The sequence below is a fragment of the Sorex araneus genome, chromosome 5 (assembly GCF_027595985.1).
Source record: "Sorex araneus isolate mSorAra2 chromosome 5, mSorAra2.pri, whole genome shotgun sequence".
NCBI classification, from domain to species: domain Eukaryota; kingdom Metazoa; phylum Chordata; class Mammalia; order Eulipotyphla; family Soricidae; genus Sorex; species Sorex araneus.
The window spans coordinates 62945418-62967822 of NC_073306.1; the positions used below are offsets into that span (position 1 = coordinate 62945418).

A 22405-nucleotide genomic window follows, 5' to 3' on the forward strand; every position below is an offset into this window, starting at 1 on the left:
TTATTTTCAATCTGGATCTTGCCTGTGGTAAATGTACTTAAGAGGAAGATTAAATGAATGACCCCCAAAAGAGCACAATTTACAATATGGTATTTACAGAATGTTTCCATGGTAATAGAATGTCACAAATGAAAATAAATTCAGGTTACAGAGTTAGCCAAAATGTAATTCTGAGAACAACCTCTTTAGTTAAAACGTGTTTGGGAGGCTGTCCTACTCTGTAATATATACTTTAAATCACTAGGCTTCTGGCTTAAGATAATGAATAAGGAAAATTTTAATGCTTACTGAATGAAATGGAACAGTTTATAAAACTGTTGTACTCTATAAAAAGAAAATAGTAATATAGTCCTCACATTTTTTATTCTAATATAGTTTAGAAATGGAAAATTAAAAATTTAGATTTTTCAGTTCTTATGATCCAAATGTTAAATAGGTATATTATTTTTAACATGGAAGTGGATATTATAGAAATTTTTTATAGAAATCTTTGGGCTATGATAAATTTAAAATTAAGCATTATATTTTAAAAATCCATCATGTCAGAACTCTAACAGATTTGTTAGTAGAAATTTATTTGAGACATCCTAAGAGTTGCTTCAGAGTGCTAAGGGGATGTGCTGACATTTCTGGGTTAATATGGAATTTTAAATTTTATATTACAGATAAGCAGAAACAAGCGAGAATTAGCATAAATCTACACATCCGTTCATTAAATCTTAATTTTAAAAGATATTATGGAACACATACTCTTTCTTTTTTTAAAATTTTATTGAATCACCCTGAGATAGTTAAAGGCTTTCATGTTTGGGTTACAATCACACAATGATCAAACACCCACCCCTCAACCAGTGCACATTCCCCACCACCAATATCCCCCTTTCCCACCCTTCCCCTACCTCCATGGCAGACAATATTCCCCATACTCTTTCTCTACTTTTGGGCATTATGGTTTGCAATATAGGTACATGTTTGGTCCATTATCTACTTTCAGCACACATCTCTCATCCCGAGTGATTCCTCCAACCACCATTTTCTTAGTGATACCTTCTCTGTTCTAGGTGTCTTCTCCCCTCCGCTAATGAAACAGCCTTCCAGCTATGGAGCAGTCTTTCTGGCCCTTGTATCTACTGTCCTTGGGTGTCAGCCTCATGTTATGTTATTTTATACTCCACAAATGAGTGCAGTCCTTCTATATCTGTCCCTCTCTTTCTGACTCATTTCACTTAGGATGATACTCTCCATGTCTATCCATTTATAAGAAAATTTCATGACTTCATCTCTCCTAAATCCTGCATAGTATTCCATTATGTAGATGTACCAGTTTCTTTAACCTCATTTGTTCCAGGGCATTTGGGTTGTTTCCAGATTCTGGCTATTGTGAACAGTGCTGCAATGGACCTATAGGTAGAGATGTCATTTATACTGTGCTCTTTTGCATCCTGGGGATATATTTCCAGAAGTAGTATTATGAGGTCATATGGAAGCTCTTTCAAATAGAGGACTAGCTACTGGATATTTTCTAAAAAATGTTTTATGCTTATTTGTTTACTTATAATGTTACATATAAATATCTCATGAGATGCTAAATTATCATTCAAACATTCCATTCTCTTAATAAGATACAATTTATGAATTTTCAAATTGATCTAAAATAGTACTAATAGAGGGAATTGCAGTGTACATATATACTCTAACTCAGATTTCTTCTGACTTCTCTTGTTGGTTGATTTTTATATTTGCTTTGAAAAGAAAAGTTTGTTGGCCACTGCAAGTAATTCACCAAGTCCTTAGATATTCTACTCTGAAGTTTACTGATTCAAACTTGAAAAGAATATTGTAAGGTGGGACAGAGATGAACAAGGGCCAATTGTGAATTAATGGAAGGTTACGCTGCATTCTTCTCTCTAACACAATGTCCCTCTGGACCCTAAGAACTCTTGTGTGACCTCCAGATGTTTTGGACTCCCAACTGTTCTCAGGCATTGAGTTATTGTATTGACTTATCCTGGCGTACAACAGACTGTGAACAAAGGAAAGGTATCATAAAAGGAAGATAATCAAAACAACTAGGGACTTGCTTCTGAAGGAAGGGTGTCCTTGTGAACCATTCATTAATAGAGGGTGTTTAAAGAATTATTTTTCAATAGAAGTCTTGGGAGAAAAAGACTTCAGTGACTGTGAAAGACTTCCTTTTGGCTTAAGATCTTGTCAGACAATAAAGTGAGAATTCTTACCCACAAACAAACAACTACAAGGTTTATATCAGTCGTCATTACATTTTAAATGATAATTATAACAGCAGTAGTAATAGACTACTAGTACACTTTAAAAATATGCTATCCTCTTGCCTTTGCTTCCTTTGCTATCTTTTATCATTAAAACAATTCTTTCCCTCAATTATTTTAATTCTATAGGTGATTTTTATTTTATATTCACATACATAAATAGCCACACATACATGAATAAGAATGATGAGTTGTGCTAAAAGACCATTTTTTCTGTTTTGAATAAAGCATGCTATACAGATAAACAGGCTAATGAAATAATATGACAAATATCTACAGAAGTTCATCCAAATGCCTTAGTTCTTAAATTTCTGCTAAAACATACCCAGAATTAAGAGTCTTGGTATTCAATTATTATAACTTCACATCTACAGTCAAACAATTTTAGGGTATAGAATATTTTTTTTTTACATTTTTGAATTTAACACAGAAAATTCCTATAGCAAAATTAGTAGGCAGAGTAAACATTTACTTAAATGTCTAATATGTCATACGCACCATAAACTCCTTTCCAACTGTGATTTTTAAAAAATTTCGACTGTATCCCTGTAATACAAATATATCTATTGTTACTGATAAAAATATATAAGTCCAACATATACCCTGGAGTATAGTGATCACTGGGGATTGACTATATCGGTCTCGTGTTCTTATTTGAAAAGGAAGCTAACTCTTGCTAATTTAAGCATAAAATGTGTTTATTTTTTAAAATATCAATAAACACACACCAAAAAATCTTTCACACTAGAGAGTGGTAAGAGAGGTTTTGAATTCTCTCACAAACCAAAACTAATCCTATGTCACTTCCATCCATGATAGGGACACATACCAACACTTCTGCTTCTGGCACTGAGTCTGTGGCTGGAATCAGTGATACTAGAAATTGGATAGAACTACTGTGCCCCTGCTACATTGCCCAGATAGATTAGGATCCACTTTCTGGTGTCATCAGTTCTGATATATCAAGTTGACTGGAGAAGCCTATAGATTGAAAGATGACAAGGCACAGTTGAGAATCACTATTTAAAAGTATGTTAGAAAAAGAAGCCTAAACTGGAGCATATGACTATTCTCTGTTAATTCTGTACCCTAGCTGCAAAGGGTAATGGGATCAGTGTCTATGATTTAAAATATATATATAGTTTTAGCCTACACTCAATACTTTCAGCATATAAAATTCCCAAAATGTGAGAAGAGGTTATAAAGAAGGATGGACAAAAGTGAAAGACTCATGTACATCACTGAGTGAACAATTGAATGTTAAGCAGCTCCAAATAATAGGACACTTAATGAGGTTTCCCCTTCTGTAAAGCTTCTGCATACCATATCTTGTATTTTTTAGTATGAGAAATCTTCATTTAAGAAGACTTAAATACATACATCAAAGCCTCTTAAACAATGCTCTAATCAAAGGGATACTTGCTATGTGAACTACTGAATTAAAATCACTGAGAATGGTGCTTTGAGCAGGATCTAAATTTTAACATATTCCAGAGAGGAAAAATCAATTTGAAAGAAGATATTTGTGAAAATAAGGTTATGAGTACCTTTCAGATGCTTATTTATTTCCTGAACTATTCTATTATGCAAGGTAGATTTGATTAGATACGTTCCATGGAATTTATGGGAATTAGAAGATAGCCTGTTTAATGTGGTAATAGGCAATATAATAGAATTATAACTCTTTTAATTGGTTTCACTTAATTTCCTTTACTATTATCATCATCTTGCAATTTCTAGGAGACTCTCAAGCACTCCACAAAGTCCCTGATACTATCTATGAGAAGATTGAGATAGAGAATTCCAAATAATCTACCTTTCCTTTTCTCTTGATAACAGTGAATGCTCAGGACAATGAGGACCATGTCCCACTCCATTTCTGTTCTCGCTTTGGACATCACGATATAGTGAAGTACCTGCTCCAGAATGATTTGGAAGTACAGCCACATGTCGTTAATATTTATGGAGATACCCCATTGCATCTGTGAGTAATGTATACATACATACATATATACATACATATACACACATACATATACATATATAGTATGTATATGTATACACATATAACGTATATACCTACATTTATATAGTTCCATAGATCTTTCAGGTATGGATGTACCTTATAACTGATATGAAAATTCTTTCTTTAACTCCAGGGCATGCTACAATGGAAAATTTGAAGTTGCCAAGGAAATTATTCAAATATCAGGAATAGAGAGCCTCACTAAGGAAAATATCTTCAGTGAAACTGCTTTTCACAGGTAAAGAACATTTGAGTACAATGGCCACTATACTTCACTGATACCCTATGGCACCTGGAGTTATGTACGTAAAGCAAGAACAAACAGTGGCAGATGTTGTAATCAGAGAGCAAGGGCAGAGGGTGGGCAGAGGACAAGGAGCTCAAACTAGAAGCACAGAAGAAAAAGGTAGAGGCAGATGCTTTAGTCAGTACAACAGATGGGGCAGGAGCCAGATGCTGCATTGCTGGCAGCAGCCACAAAGACAGGGACTGATGTTGCCAAGGCAACAGGCATATCAACATCTGTAAGCATATTGCTTCTATTCCACTTCACTCTGCAGAAAACTGCCAAAAGGGGCAGTGCCCATAATCCTCCCCTGACAAGAATCTCATTACCAGAATTCATCAGCTTCAGATGTGACACATTTTTTCTTACTACTTAAAAGTTACGTGCAGATGCATCTACCTATCTGCAACATCCATCTGTCAGCCTGTTCAAGTTTAGTCAGAGTGGCCACTGAGATGCCTCAAGACATATTAGCACTTTTCTAGGAATATGCTAGTTCTAGAAAAGTACACTGAAAGAACAGCTGGGTTTGCAAAAGATGCAAAAGAGAAAAGAAAAGAAAGGAAGTGACAGATAGGGGAAAAGAAGGAAAAAGTTTATTAATAACTTGAGCTTTTGTCTGAAATGTCCGAAAGGAAGACAGATTTTTATAACCATAAGACTTTCAATTTTACTGAGTTTCTATACTCTAAAATAAAATCATGATAAATTTAGTGAGCCTTAAATATAAGCTACTACCTACATACCACAATTTTTTGTTTGTTTTGTTTTGGGGTCACACCTGGTGGTGCTCAGGCTTATTCCTGACACGGCACTCAAAAATCACTCCAGGAGGGCCAGAGAATCATATAGGTGACCAGGGATCAAATAGGGATGGGCCACATGCAAGGCAAAAACCCTGCTCATTTTACCATCTCTCTGGATCCCACATGTTATAGAGTTCAGAGCTAGTTAGCTCTAAATATCTATTTGGAACTATTATAATGTCTACATATATTTTTGGGCTGGAGCAATAGCGCAGTGAGTAGGTGTTGACCTTGCACATGGCTGACCCGGGTTTGATTCCTCTGCCCCTCTCGGAGAGCCTGGCAAGCTACCAAGAGTATCTCGCCTGCACGACAGAGACTGGCAAGCTACCCACGGCATATTCGCTATGCCAAAAACAGTAACAAGTCTCACAATGGAGACGTTACTGGTGCCCGCTCAAGCAAATCGATAAGCAATGGGATGACAGTGATATAGTGATACATATATTTTTAGATTCTGGTAAATGGCATAAGTGATGAATTTTTATTTCATTAAAATTAAACTTATCCTTTTGTACCAAAAATCAACCTGTCAGAATTTTCAGATACTTCTTATTAACAAAAAAAATTAACCAAAAGTTAGGAAGAAAACTCTGGAGAAGGAAAACTACCTTCTCAAACTATTTTCTTGAAGGGAAACTATCATTAATATAACAGTGACTATATACGGGATGATTTCACACATATTATCTCATGTAATCTTTATAGCTATTTTATGAAGTTGGTTCTATTATTCCTCTTATAGGTAAGAAAGAGGAGTTTCCATGAAGCTAGATAACTAAAAATGTTTATAAATAGCAAAATTATGATAAGTGTCTAATTTTCATCCTATGGTTTTTTATATTGTTTTTTTCTATTACCAAAGAATTTTGCTTTTTTCCGTACACATTCAATAATTAGACAGTTGCAAGAGCTTTTCCCAGCCATGTCTTCGGTCAAAATTGAGCAGTGTAATTTGTCAATGGGAATAATTCATAGAATTTATGTGTAGAGATTGATAATATTCTCATCCCTTAGTGGGCATGCTTGTTACAGCTAATACCTCAAACTAGTTTTCAAATCACTTTGCTACCCTGTGCACATAAATTTAAGCCAAATTATTTAAAGTCTTTGTCATTTCCTGAAGATGGTATAAACAAGAGGATTAGTGAAGAGTTAAATAGATTTGGTCATTGTTTTATTTTGTAAATAATATTTTATTTGTTTTGAGCACATATTTTTAAAAGAAGCTTATTTTATTTATCAGAGTCACTCTGGCTATGAATGTTTCTTTGTATAAATAACAATGCTTTGTATATTCCTAAGCACTCAGTATGTTTTTTTCTATATACTCATATAGATTTATGCACACATATACACATATGTGCATATAATGTACATTATTACATTATATGTTTTATAATATGTATTATAGAGAGAGAATGTGTTATGTATTTTAGAGAGAGACTGTGTATGCTCCTTATTTCCTATACTAATTGCTTTTTAAAGATGCAGTGAAGTGACCTAAGATTGTACAGGTAGGGGGCTTGCCTTGCACACAGCAGACCTGGGTTTAATCCCCGGCAGCCCTTCTGGTTTCCCAGAGCAATCTAGGTGCAAGCCCTGAGCAAAGTTGGGTTTGCCCCCCCCCACACAAAAAAAAACAAACAAACAAGTAAACACAAAGGAACAGTGAAGCAATCCAGGTAATAGAGCATTAAAAGCGCCCAGGGAAATAGCCTAGAGGACTTTGCGTACAGGAGGGTGAGGTTTGATTTCTGGCACTGCCTGGTTCCCTGTGCATTGGTAAGAGCAACTCTAAACAGTAGTAGCCTCTGAACACCAGAGTGTAGCTCCAAAAGCACTTAGAAAATAGAAAAAAAAAAAAGAGAAAAAAAAGTGTAGCATCTTCATCCTATTTGTAATGCAAATAATGGTGATATAACCTATTTTGCAAAGGTTGTGACTTTTTGTTCCCTCAATGGAAGTCTTTTTAAGGTTCTTTATTATGTTGTTGCTGGTAAGGATGCTAAGAAAACATGACCATCTTTTGTTTTCCTTATTATGTTTATCAGCATGTGCTGTATGTATAATGATACACTTCTATTTATTTGTATTTATTTAATTGTAAAATAGCAAAGCAAATAAATAGAAGTGTATCATTATACATACAGCACATGCTGATAAATATAATGACTAAAATGACAAGGAGAGAGCAGAGAACTCAGGCTTTGATTATGCAATTTCATAGGAATAACAGTTCACTTTAATGAATGTAGGAATTTACTTAAGGCAAACAGGTCAGAGACGTAATGGTGTTTCATTAAAGAAAAAATACTGGAGCAAGACCATCTAAAAAGGAGCAAACAGTAAATGGTAAGACCTAGTGAATTACCTCTTTTAGAATCCAGTAGAGAAAGAAAAGAATAATGTTTTTCTATAACCTCCTACAACACTCAATACTTCACTTTTGTAAAGGTCTGACACCAGCTGTTTGGGTTTTTCTAATACCAAGCAATTTTCCAGTACTCTGCAAATACCAAGTGAGTGTACTATAATTCTTTCCAACATTCACAAATTAGTACCCAACCTCACAGATTGAGGACTTCTTTCCCCAGATTGCCTCATACTTCAGATGCCAATCATAAGTCCTGATTGTTACCCCTTCTGACTATCTTTAAATCAACTCTTTCCTATATTTTATACTTTGCCCTAGAGCAGGTCACAGAACTTAGGAAAAGAGTTTAACGACTAAATGATCAGTTTCATAGAAAAGAATGCAATTCAGAAACAGATTAAGGATTTCATGAAGTTAAGCATTAATAAAATATATTAAATTTAAGCATTAATGAAATATATATTAAAGTATAACTGGAAGGTCCCTGGGCCTTCCACAGTGTCTCCCAGCATCCATCTAGCACATATATTCAATTATCCAATAATTCTCTGTAGCTTATACCTTGGAAAAGTTTATGGAGGCTTCATTACTTGACACGACTGTTGGCCATAAGTCACTGGCCATTACTGGTGATTTATGTATCCTTAAGCCTTCTTCCTTCATAGGTTGAGTGTGTATGTGATAAACTCCTCTAGCCACAAGGTTGGTTCCCTGGATAACCAGCTCCCAACGTGTGGTTATCTTGAGATGTTCAAAATATTTCTTCATTAAAATAAACATGATTAACAATGTTACAAAGATGCCCATTTGATCTTTATGGCTCTGAAAATATTTCAGAAATGAAGAACAAAGCTAAACAATAATAAAGCATACATGCACTGCTATTGTTGATTAGAAGACTGCATGTGCTTTAATTATTCTGGGCTAGACATAAGGTCAAGTCACTGTCACTGTCACTGTCATCCTGTTGCTCATCGATTTGCTCGAGTGGGTACCAGTAATGTCTTTCATTGTGAGACTTATTGTTAATGTTTTTGGCATATCCAATATGCCACGGGTAGCTTGCCAGGGTCTGCCGGGTGGGCGAGATACTCTTGGTAGCTTGCTGGGCTCTCTGAGAGGGGCGGAGGAATCAAACACGAGTCGGCTGCGTGAAAGGCTAATGCCCTACCGCTGTGCTATCGCTCCAGCCCATAAGGTCAAGTACAAAATACATATGTCTTATTAAAAATATCAATATCACAGTGTTCCTGCATCTTTCAAAGTGATTTAAGTGGGGTTCTTCCCAGTTTAGCCTTACTCAAATCCCTCATATCTTCCTAGTGTATGGAAGTGGAGTGACAATTAGACTTTGTAATGTACTAAGGATAGCAAAAAAAAGGTAGGAGGAAAACTCTAAGAAATTTTTTTTGAAAATTAAAAGCAAAATATAAAAATGTAGCTGTTATTAGTCATGATTTACCCTGTGCATTTTTCTTCATATAATACTAGTTTCCCTAGTAAGCAGTAGAAGTTAAAATGTCAATCATTTACCAAATGTTGTAAAACTTAAAAATGTTGTAAAACTATAAAAATCTTGCACCTTCTTGTATCTGGAAATATATTAAGTTGGGGAGTATGTGTGGTTTGGGCCATATGCAGTGGTACTCCGTGCTAACTCTTGACTCTGCTCAGGGATCACTCCTGACTATGCTTGGGAGACCATATGCAGTATTGGGGTTGTAATTAGTACCCACCATGTGAAAGAAGAGTGCCTTACTCCCACACTAAATTCAGTCCAATATATACTTTTTTATAACTCCAATTGATCAGAGCCAAAAATGAGCTGTCTTTTACAATTTACAATATGATTCCATAAGCGTTTATTTATTTGCTATTTTACCAATAATGTGGTAGGTAAAAATTTGTTCTATACCATTATTTTATAAGTAATAAAACTAAAATTCAAGGAGGTCAAAGTACTTATTCCTGGTGAATTTTTAACTCTACAACTAATGTTTCCCTAACAAACTGGCAGCTTTGAGATGTTGCCCTCTGGTCAAGACAGTACATAAGAGACTGTGCTTTTTCCAGGAATAATTTTAGACTACAACTTGGATTTAGCTGAATCTTTCAAGAACCTCCTGGAGTTTTCATTCTGTTATCTTGCATAGTGTCTTGGTTCTGAAGCTAAAAATACACAGAACCTGAAACATTTTTCCTTCTTTTATGAAAAGAATCACAGGGAATATTTTATGATCAGTACTAGAAATTTGAACCAAAGGTAAAATACCACTTGCTTTGCATGTGACCAACACTGTTTTGATCCATGTTACTTTGTAAGGTCCCCTGAGTACTTCCAGGAGTGATCTCTGAGCACAGAGCCAGGAATAAGGGCTGAGCACTGCTGGGTGTGGCCCCAAATCCAAAGAAAAAAAGGAAAAGAAAAGAAATACTGGTATTTTACACAAGTCCTTTCTTGAAGTCCTGGATATTAATATTTTAGGGATGTTATTGATGTATGAATTTGGATGTTTTTTTCCACATCTCCTTTCCCTTTACTTTTCTCTCTTTGTCCTCCCCTGACACTTTTAAATACACCAGCATCTTTCATACCAGGATTAAAAGGATCTATATAAATCATATAAATTTCTAAGGCTTCTGTAATAAAATACTCCATTCTGGTTGACCTAAAAAGCAGAAATTGGGGCTGGAGCGATAGTACAGTGGGTAGGGCATTTGCCTTGCACACTGCAACCCAAGTTTGATTTCAGGCATCTCATATGATCCCCTGAGCACTGCCAGGGATAATTCCTGAGTGCAGAACCAGGACTGACCCTTGTGCATCATCGGGTGTGACACAAAAAAGAAAAATAAATAAATAATAAAAAGCAGAAATTAAGTTTTTCACCACTCTGCAAACTCGAGATACCAGTACATATTCACCTTTGTCTTTTGTCTTCAAATGTTCATTTCACAGCACCATCTCCTTATAAATTCACCATTATATCATGTTAGGGTTCACCTAATAATTACACTTTGATTACCTTTTAAATTTTTATCTCATTACATAAAGTGTCGTTGTGAGATTATGGGAGTTAGAGCTTCAATATATTATTATTTTGAGCAGTTCTTATTTACTCTGTAACAAAAGCATTATGTTTTTCTTGTCTTGTATTTTTTACAGTGCTTGTACCTATGGCAAGAACATTGATTTGGTTAAATTTCTTCTTGATCAGAATGTTGTGAGCATCAACCACCAAGGAAGGGATGGACACACAGGTAAAAAAACTGTTGGAGAACATGGTCAATTTCTACTGTTCATACACAAGATAGTGTATGAAAGATGAGGCAGTGAGAGTAGTCAGTCCCAAGGGGGAGGCGCGTCTTATCTCTAACATAATTTAGAATCAATGGTATTTAGTAATATGATTATGTGCTAAATTATATATTCTTGCATCCCTTATTGCCTACATGAGACAAGATTTACCCCATTGCACATCCTTTGGTTTGCTACTCAAGAGAGGTACCAATGTGGATTAATTTTGTACAAATATCTTAAAAATTGTAGTGGATTGAGAAATAGTATATATTCAAATAAATGATAGAAAATTTATATTAAGATCCACTAGAATAAGATGCTTCTTTTTCTCCAAATGTCTTGTTTGATTCATAATAGAAGCTCTTTATTCAAGGCGAAAGTCCTAGTTTTGTATCTGTAGCAATATTCTTTTATGGGGCAGTGACTATATTAAAATTGGAGTTTGTTTTTCTCTTTTCTCTGTCTATATTTTTATTCTATTCTGCTATAGGATTACACTCTGCTTGCTACCATGGTCACATTCGCTTGGTTCAGTTCTTACTGGATAATGGAGCAGATATGAATTTAGTAGCTTGTGATCCCAGCAGGTCTAGTGGTGAAAAAGATGAGCAGACATGTTTGATGTGGGCTTATGAAAAAGGTAAGTTTTCCTTTTTCTCTATAGTGCTATATTGAGATAAAACTATAGATTATGCCATAGAATAATTTAATTTTTCACAGGATTTCTACATTCCCACGTTCTCTGTGGGTTTTACTTGAGTCTCTGGGGTCAGTTCTAACCTCTTTAATCAAATGGGTCAAAAAAAGAACACTCTTGGGTTTCAGATAAGTTGAGAGAATTCTCAGTCCTGGCACTTTTACAAGAGAGTGAGCAATCAATTTCCTAGATACTAAAGAAACCAACATGTAAAAATGATATTTCATTTCTTGGAGTAGATGTAGAATGTCTTCATCACTCTTATAAAGGAATACTGATATGGATTAAAAATTTTTAATGAAAGAAATCAAAAGAGGAAAAGCAAAACTTATCTGATCTAATCCTATAGTATCTAGAAAAACAGGATATAAGGGATTATTGTTTAAGTATAAATTTTCTTACTTTAAACTGTTAAGAACTCAAGATTTTATGTAAGGTATGGGGTGGGTTTAAACCAGATAATGTTCCCTGATCTTGATAAAGTTATTCTTGCTGAACTTCAGTATTTTCACCTGAAAAATGAGTATACTAATACTATCTCATAAGGTTGTAAATATTAAATGAAATGAGATGTGATAAATTTTTTGACAGTGACTCTACAAAATGTATACCAAATAATTAATAACTGTATCACTGCAGCACTGTCATCCCATTGTTCATCAATTTACTCGAGCGGGCATCAGTAATATCTCCATTGTGAGACTTGTTACTGATTTTGGCATATCGAATATGCCACGGGGAGCTTGCCAGGTTCTGCCATGCGGGCTGGATACTCTCAGAAGCTTGCGGGGCTCTCCGAGAGGAACGGAGGAATTGAACCCGGGTAGGTCATGTGTAAGGCAAACGCCCTACCCACTGTGTTATCGCTCCAGTCCTATTATTGATATACCATTAAGATACTATTATTGATATACCATTAATAATAGTATTCAGAATAATTAGGAAACTACAGATCAACAAAATAAAAATAACATCTTTTACATTATTCATGTCTATTTTGCTTTCAAATTGAGTTCTAATAAATATATTAGCTCCTATACAGTTTAACTTGTATAGGTGAATGGAACAGTATACATTATCATTGAAATTAGAGAGTTCCAACTAAAAATGTGAATAACATCAGACTTTGATGCATGTGTCATCTTGTGAGGTTACTTGTGACATGCAATGGAGTATTTTTAGCTTTTAAAAATCTCAAACTTTGGGATACGATATTGATTTTTAGTTTTTTTTTTTCTTTTTAGGTCACACCCAACAATGCACAGGGGTTATTCCTGGCTCTGCATTCAGGAATTACTACTGGCGGTGCTTGGGGGACCATATGGGATGCTGGGAATCAAACCCGGGTTGGCTGCGTGCAAGGCTACCCGCTGTGCTATCGCTCCAGCCCTTGGGATACTATGTTGAAAAAGAGCCAATTACTAAACTAGAAGATGTATCAGACCACCAAGTTTATATAAAAGGTTTTCTGTCTGAATTAGTATATAAAAATTCATCAGTAAAATGAGAGGTTGATTTTGTTATATAGAAGTGGGGAAATGTTGTAAGCACATGGAAATAAGAAAGAAAAATGGGAATATATGTATATATCAGCATCCAGAAAAAGAAACTTAACATCATCCTCAGTACCTAAAATCTTCACTTATATTCTCTCCACTCACTATCCCAGATATGTACCATGCTCTTATTAGGATGAAGATGAACTTTGCCTCTTTGCCTCTTTATATAATGTTTTTGAATAGCATCACAATTTATTCTGTCTTGTGCTTAGAAGCATTTTTTTCTTCTTGCAGGAAATTTCCATTCAAGATTATTAAGAATACTAACACCATGATCATCCACCTATATGGTATATGGTATATGATTACTGCATGGATACCTTTCTGCTAAGTCTAATATTCTCCTACTTTGGATTAAAATAATTCTAGCTTTTTCATATTTGTGTTTTGAATGGAAATTTTTACACATTCTGAAGCCTCAGGAGACCTTCTCCCTAAGTTCTGGTTACTCAACACAGACATATTATATTTAAGCAACTGATTCTCAGATGGTGTGTCTCAAGAAATGTGAGTTTCCAGAATAAGACTTGTTTACAAAGCATTAGTCTTCCGGAAGGCAGCTTAGAAATAGCTTGTTGCAGCTAGCTTTTCACAGAGCTTGACTTTTGAGAGTAACTGAGAGTAAAACTAGTTTTACTTTTATTTTCTGGTGAAATTCCATACTTAACTAAACAAACACCATTGTCTAAAGCTGCTAGATGTTGAGGAGGGTAGGTTAGTCAAACACTGCAATACACAAGGATTTCTCTTGGTTCTTTGCTCAGGGATCACACCTGGGATGCTCAGGGGACCATTTGTCATGCAAGGAGTATCAAATTGGAATCAGATGTTTACAAGGAAAGTACCTTAACCTCTTTACTATCTCTGTGACCCCAAGCTCCTATATTTTTTAACATATGATGACAAAAATATTTTAGAGAACTTACTCACTAATCTCTGCAACATCTGCCATACTTGTCAACTGTATTTGTTTTACTAATGTGCCAGGCTTCAGTGTTGTATTTCATTATTACTATGAATTTTAACAAATTAAATGTTAGCACTCAGGAGACAGGTGGACATTTTGCATATGTTCTAGGGCAAAGCAAATCAACCAACAAAATGAAATTTCTGCTATTTTCTCTTTCTTGAGAAATGTTGCATAGTCTTCTTATATTCAAGAAGGATTGAAATGGCCTTGTTAAAACTATTGTCAACCGTGCACACTTTCTTTTTGATTTAGATATAAATACTTTCATTTCTCCCTCAGGCAGGAAGTCATCAAATTATTTGATGTGGCATACTAATGATTTTCATGAACAACCTGGAAATTGGGTTTAGGAATCACTATAACTTTATTTGAAGTTCATTATTTATGGGACAAAGAAAATGTAGGAATGATCTCATGATGGTTTACCATGCACTCTGTCTTTATTGGGAGAAATTAATCAGACGAAAGTTTCAGAACCATAATTTGTGTACTTGTAAAGAACTGGTTAAGAATATGCCCAAGTTGAACAACTCACAAGTTTACCTTCTAAACATAAAAAGAAACCATTTCTCAATAGAACCTATCTCTGTTTGAAAATTTCTCATAGAAATTTTTGACCTGACTCACACAAAAATTTAGCTCAATTTCTTTTTTTTTAATTTTTATTTTATCACTATGTGGAAAGTTACAAAGTTCTCAGGTTTATGTCTCAGTTATACAATATTCAAACACCATCCCTTCACCAGTGCCCATATTCCACCACCAAAATTCCCAGTATACCCCCCACCCCCGCCCCCCACCCCCAACTGTATAATTGATGAATTTCACTTCATTTTCTCTTTACCTTGATTACGTTCCATATTTCAACACAAAACTCACTATTGTTGTGAGAGTTTCCCCCCAAAAAAGACAGCCCTACTAAGGAAGCATTTGATAATTTGTTTTCTATTAAAAGATTGTATCTTTTCAGTTTTTAGAAAAGGTCCTGCAGCCGCGTTAGCGGCCACGTGGTTCGAATGTGCCCCAGTCCCGCATCCCGAAGCCCTGTTAGTTGCTGCTCAGTGTCGCCGGGGCTCCATCTGGAGAAGGTGTGGTGGCTGCCCCTCCTCCATCTTGATCCCTGGTGTTGCTGGCCCCGATTTGGGTCCGGAGCATTGTCCTGGGCCGAGTTGCTCACCAGAATGCCTGGCTGCTTCTCTGTTGAATGTGGCAAGATGGCGCCGAGGGTGGGTCCAGGGAGTGACTTCCGGCAGCCGGGACCACTTGGAGGCTGGGCTGGCGCTGCCCCACTCCAGTGCCCCACCCCCGCGATGGCTTGGATGTGTCCCAGTCCCGCATCCCAGTAGCTCAATTTCTTTTGTTAGTCTCTTTGAGCACATGCAGGAAGGTACTCTCTTTTAGAATACTTTAAGAAAAACATTTACTCACCATGGTTCCCTATAAAATAAGGTATGACGTATTCCATTTACATAATTTTTTTTTTTGCTCTTTTTGGGTCACACCTCGCAATACACAGGGGTCACTCCTGGCTCTGCACTCAGGAATTACCCCTGGCAGTGCTCAGGGGACCATATGGGATGCTGGGAATCGAACCCGGGTCGGGCCGCATGCAAAGCAAACGCTCTACCCGCTGTGCTATCTCTCCAGCCCCCCATTTACATAATTTTTAACCTAAAGATATTAATATATATTGGAAATAATTTTTCTAGTAACCTGATTCCACACAGAAGCTGGCAGGTTAAGCTTCAGTATTTTTTAGCCAAACTTCTCAGATTTTCAATTTTCTAGTATTTAAAATGACCCCCCCACCCCCATGCTTTCTACTATGACATCTGAAAGTGAAGCGATAGCTGTCGCACTCACTTGGATTTGTTCTGCCCTTTCCCTGGAGCACAAAGGACTTGTATGAATCAATTTAAATTGGCCAGAAGAAATAGCCAGAAGCCTGCTTATGTTCAAATCCTCTGCCCTAATCACCAGTATGGAAAAACCATTGAAAAGACCTCCACGTAATCTTACATCCATTGCATTAAAGATGAAACCGCCGAATTGAAAAGATCTCAGCCAATTAGAATTGAACACAGAGCTCAATAGTGGGTCTGGCAGTTAGATTTGAAAAGGCTGCCTTTGACAAGGAAAAGCATGCCTTTATGTCAGACTGCTTAGGGTCAGAAAATAACCCAAGCTAGAAACAGAACTAAAAACTTCTTATTTGCTTCAGTACTGTCACCAGTTAAAGTAATTTACAGGGACTCCTATCCCAATATCTAATTACCCAGAATACAATATTTGTATACAGCAGAACAACTTTAATTCACAGTGACAGGGAGCTGCAGTAGGAGAATTAGTGAGTTAAGTGAGCAAAAACAATAAATATCAAGACTCCCGTACCATGATGTATACTTTGTTCATTCATTTTGACAAGTGCAGTATGGTGAGAATGATAGTAAATGTACTATAGTATATTCTCTAAAAGTAATTAAGATTTACAGTCGTGAGCTTTTGCAGTTTTAACCCTATGAAAAATAACTAAAAGATAAGTATGGAAGGAGTAGAGGAAGAAAAGGTGACTTTATTTAAATTTTTGATAAACTTTTGTCAGCAAATTATAAATTATCAAGATTATTTTATTGAATTTTTACATACTTGGAGTTTACTTATTTGGTTTAATCAACCTAGAAGAGTGTGCTGGAATGCGTTTAGGGGTAGAAGAAAGAATAAACAAAAGATTTGGATAATATTTCAAAATCTATATGTGATTTTATGCATATGCTTACTTTCAACAAGCTTATATTCCCTTTTAAAAATAAAATAATATTGACTCATTAAAATAAGAACTTTCATTCATACAGAGGTTAATTAAAAATCTTATTTATTTCTGAAAATGCTGGAGCAGTAGTGCAGCAGGTAGGGTGCTTGCTTAGCATATGTCCAACCCAGGTTCTCTCCCTGGCATTACATATGGCCCCCTGCGCACCAGTAGGAGTGATTCCTGAGTGCAGAGCCAGAAGCAACCCCTGAGCATCGCCAGGTGTGACACAAATGCCCCCCCCCATTTTCTTTGAAATATTAACTAAGGATCCACAAACATGAAAATGAATAGAAGAAATTTTATAATCTGTAAACTCCAATTTCATATGCAAGTATATGTACATATAATTTAACACAAAAAACTCTTAAGTCTTATCTTTCATTACTGATGAAATGTTCATGAGCCTTTGAGCCATTAAGTCAGTCTTTTTGCAAACATAAAGCTCTTTAGCGGAAAGATGATACTTAATAGAAGTGTCTTATTGCAGTTTAAGTTCTTGCTCCATTATTCTAGAATCAAATAGGTAAAATCCAAATCATATCCGGTGTATTCATATGATAGTAATTCAATGTTATAAAATCATTTTTAAATATTAATATTTGATTTTTATAAATATTTTCTTGTTTAATGTTTTCTGGCTTAAAGCTAATTGTCCTCTCCATGCCATTCAAATATTTACATCTCTAATTTCTTTTTTTTGTTTGTTTGTTTTTTGGGTCACACCTGGCGATGCACAGGGGTTGCTCCTGGCTCTGCACTCAGGAATTACCCCTGGCGGTGCTCAGGGGACCATATGGGATGCTGGGAATCGAACCCGGGTCGGCCGCGTGCAAGGCAAACGCCCTACCTGCTGTGCTATTGCTCCAGCCCCACACAACTCTAATTTCTACTTGATCTTCAAAACTCAGATTATAGGTTCTCTTTTGCATGATGTCTTTTCTGATATTTAAGTCTAGCACTCATATCCTTCTATTTTATTACACCAAAATATATCTCTACATTTATCATTTCATGTTGAAATACCCTCTGTCCTATTGAATCGTAATTTTTCTGGGTAATAAGCATTATTAACAAATATTAATATTTGTTTTCTAAAAATTTGCTGAAATACCTAGTACTAAAGATGTTCGATACGTGCTTTCTGGAGAGAAATAGAGAAATAACATATTTCCATGATAAAATTTTACATGTCTCGCTTAATGGGGCATCTGGTCAGTTATAATAAAGTCAGTGATTTCAAGAACATTAATTATCACTTTTCTGTTGACTCAGTATGTATCTACCATGATTTCTTCTATATGATAACCATATAGAATATGTCTTATTTATTAACAGCTATGTAATCTTACTGATCAATAAGCAAAAGTTTTTAGCAATGCTCCAAATAAGTATCCTCTTTCTATGAACTGTAACTGCAAACATTTTCTTCCTGGCTGGGCTGCTTTTGATTAATTATGTCATACTTATCATTCAAGTTTAGCTTAAGAGATAGTTCCTCAACGAGCTCTTTCCTGGTCATTTTCTCCACTTATGAAATAGCAGCACCATGCAGATTCATAAATTCCTCTACTTTGCCATCCTAGAACTTAGCTAAGAACACTTTGAATGATAATTTAGGTAATTATTATTTTTTCTCTCCTAGAAAGTAAAGAACATAAGAATATTTCTTCTCCCCCCCTTTAGCTTATATTTAGGCACGGTTTAATGCTATTTATTAGTAATAGAATTCCAGACATACAATGTTCCATTATCCATTACTAAAGTATCAGCACTCCCTCCAGTAATAATAATGTCTCTTCATTCACATCCCACCCAACTTCTGTGGCAGATTCAGTTCTATAGACAAGCTCTCAGAGCCTATTACCACTGACCAACTATTTTTCCCTTACTTTATTTATTTATCTTCCACATATGAGAGAGATTGTTTTGTAAATCAGTATGGTACTTTCTTGTTCTAGCCATGCAGTAAATTACTTAATTTATCTACCTTATAGCTGAGCAGTATTCCATTGTGTCTATACACCAAAGTTTCTTATCCTCTCTTAAATTCTTGGGCTCTTGGGTTATTTCCAAGTCTTGACTGTTGTGAATAAGTGCTGCAATAAACATAAGACAATGTTTTTTTTTTTTTTAGATAGTGTTTCTGAATCCTTGGATAAATGCCAAAAAGTAGAATTGCTGGGTCATATGAGAGTTTAATTCTTTCTTTATATATGAGAAGTCTTCGCACTGTTTTCCATAGAAGATGAATGAGATGATATTCTCAGCAACAATGGATGAGTGCTACATTTTGCCAGTATCTCTGCCAGCACTAGTTTTTTCTATTCTTTTTGATGTGTTCCATTCTCACTAGTATAGGATGATTATAATTGTTGTCTTATTTGTATTTCCCTGATAATAATTTATGAATAGTATTTTAAATATACTTGTTTTTTTTACTAACCATATTTTTTACTTTTTTGATGATTTGGTTCTCCCCAATTTTGATGGAGGTGGTTATTTTGTTAAGATTTGTGAGTGTTTTATGTGTCTTGGATATTAACATTCATTTACTGTAGGATGAGCAAATATTTTCTTCCAGTCTACAAGGTATCTGGACTCGAACGATTAGCACAGCGGCCTTGCACACGGCCGACCCAGGTTTAATTTCTCTATCCCTTTCAGAGAGCCTGGCAAGCTACCGAGAGTATTCTGCCCACATGGCGAAGCCTGGCAAGATACCCATGGCATATTCGATATGCCAAAACCAGTAACAACAAGGCTCACAATGGAGATATTACTGGTTTCTGCTCGAGCAAATTGATGAACAATGGGATGACAGTGCTACAGTGCTCTAGGGTGTCTATTTATCCTAGTCATGGCATTTAAAAAGAGCAGCATAGTTCTCATACCTTATGCCATTTATTCAGAAAAAAATTATGAGTTGTAAAACTAATTCTGTGCTTGATATTATATTAGTAACTGATGTAAAATAACAAGTTACAAATATCTTCCTCATCCTAGGAAGTTAGTGTTTCTAGCAGAAAGAGACAGATCATTAGTTAGAAAACAGAGACTAGCCACCAAGTAACAATATGTACTATTTTTTAAATGAGAAGTAAAAACAGATATCCTAGAGAAGATGTTGTTTGAGCCAGTTTCTAAGGAGTGTTCAATACATATTTGTAGGAGGAAATAAAGCAAAATCTCAAATGGGAAAGAAAGAAAAGGAAAAAGGGGGAAATCTAAATGTCTTGGTCTGTATATAATGATTTTTTGGTACAAGAATTTTTCTTGTATCCTCGTCTCGAGGTAAAGGACTGCTAATATTCTTTTTTTTTTGAACTGTGGTGGTGATTAAGGTACAGAAAAAATCACTGTCACTGTCACCCCACTGCTAATCCATTTGCTCGAGCGGGCACCAGTAACTCTCCATTGTGTGACTCATTGTTACTTTTCTTGGCACACCAAATATGCCACGGGTAGCTTGCCAGGCTCTGCCATGCAGGCGGGATACTCTAGGTAGCTTGCTGGGCTCTCTGAGAGGCATAGAGGGATCGAACCTGGGTCAGCCGCATGCAAGGCAAATGCCCTCCCCGCTGGGCTATCACTCCAGCCCTCAGAAATAATACTGACTATTAATATGTGATTCTACCTATGATATCAAGCACAATCATAGATCAGGTTTAAGTTATAAATTGTAGTACACCTTGTGGTACCTCAGGTAAATCACAATTTATGGGACTAAGACTGTCAGAAAAAAGATGAGTCATGGAAGGTCAAATTTCAGGAATCATTGTCTGATGCTACTTTTCTCTGAGAAGAATGTGTTTAAAACATGACAGTAGGGGAAATAGTAGTCTTAAGCAAAGACTTTTTTCTATCATTGTAGTTAAACTTTATTCTCTGATACAGGTGTCAAGCCCGTGACTCTTATTTTGATGATCTGGAAATGTGGAAAACATGAATCATAATTAGAATTCTGTAATCAAGACCAAATATCTATGTTCATTGATTATCCAGAGGATCTCAGAGTCACAAAGTCAGGGAGAAGACAGTAATTCTGATATCATCTGCCTTTAATCTTTAGACCAGGTTCTTAAGCTAATTTTCATAGCACCTATTTTCCTTCTGTCTTCTTAAAATAAATTGTCATTGAAAGCATCATTATTCCTTAGTGTAAGTTGAAATAGGGAGGAAGAAAAGACAACCTTCACTGTATCACTCTATCACTGTCATCCCGTTGTTCATCGATTTACTTGAGCGGGTGCCAGTAATGTCTCCATTCATCCCAGCCCTGAGATTTTATCATCCTCTCCTTACTCATATTTCCCAACGATTGGAGGCTCTTTCAGGGTTAAAGGAATGAGACCTGTTATTGTTACTGTTTTTGGCATGTTGAATATGCCACAGGAAGCTTTGCCAGGCTCTGCCATGTGGGCAGGACACTCTCGGTAGCCTGCAGGGCTCTCTGAGAGGCAAATATATATATATATATATATATATATATATATATATATATATAAAATATATATATATTTCCCTCTATGATGATGAACTTCTCAGTACAGGAATATGTTCACTCATGTGTGAGACTCGGCCAAGCGTGGTGGCGGTGGGGTATTGGAGGTTGGCTGAGGGAACTAGGTCCCTTGGGCAGGGAGAGCCCTCAACAGCCCCCCTCTAGGGCGCCCCGAATGGAAACAGGCTGGCACCAAGTCTGGTGGCATGATTATGGGGGCCTCATTTTATGCTTTCCTCCAGGAGAAGCAACTGTGAGTTCTCAAGAGAGTACTGATTCGATGGTAGTGGACTATCAGAAATTATTAACGCTAGGATGACTAAAGAGACAACCTTATAAGGAAAGAACATGACATGTACTTCTTGAAAAAGTATAAAGCTTCTCTTATATGTATGTAGATATTAAACTATCTTTGTAGCAACATTTTTGATGAATTTGTAGCCTTAAACAACAACTTGGATTTGTTTGTTTGCTTTGATTTGGGGTCCACACCTGGAAATGCTCAGGGTTTATTCTTTGTTCTTCAATCTGAGATCACTCTTGGCAGTGCTCTGGACCCTTATGCAGTGCCAGGGTTAGAATCTGGGTTTGTGGCGTGCACAGCTACCACCTTACCCTCAGTGTTATCTCTCCAGCACAACTTATGTTTTTATAATCATAGCTATTTATAGAGTTGAAAGCAAGAGGTTGCTGGGAATCATTCCAAATGCATGTAGTAAAGGAACACAAAAGGAAGACTAAAGGAAAGCATTAATGGAACGTGAGGAGAAACAGACATGACT

General features: G+C 36.0%; 1 protein-coding gene across 1 annotated transcript in view; it reads left to right on the forward strand.

Annotated features, from left to right (window-relative positions):
- The window catches only part of TNNI3K (TNNI3 interacting kinase), a 302459-nt gene that overhangs the window by 85771 nt on the left and 194283 nt on the right, over positions 1-22405 (forward strand). The window contains exons 8-11 of the mRNA XM_004603345.2: positions 4128-4272; positions 4448-4552; positions 10950-11044; positions 11575-11724. Coding sequence (XP_004603402.2) covers positions 4128-4272; positions 4448-4552; positions 10950-11044; positions 11575-11724 — 495 coding nt within the window. The remainder of the gene's footprint in view (positions 1-4127; positions 4273-4447; positions 4553-10949; positions 11045-11574; positions 11725-22405) is intronic.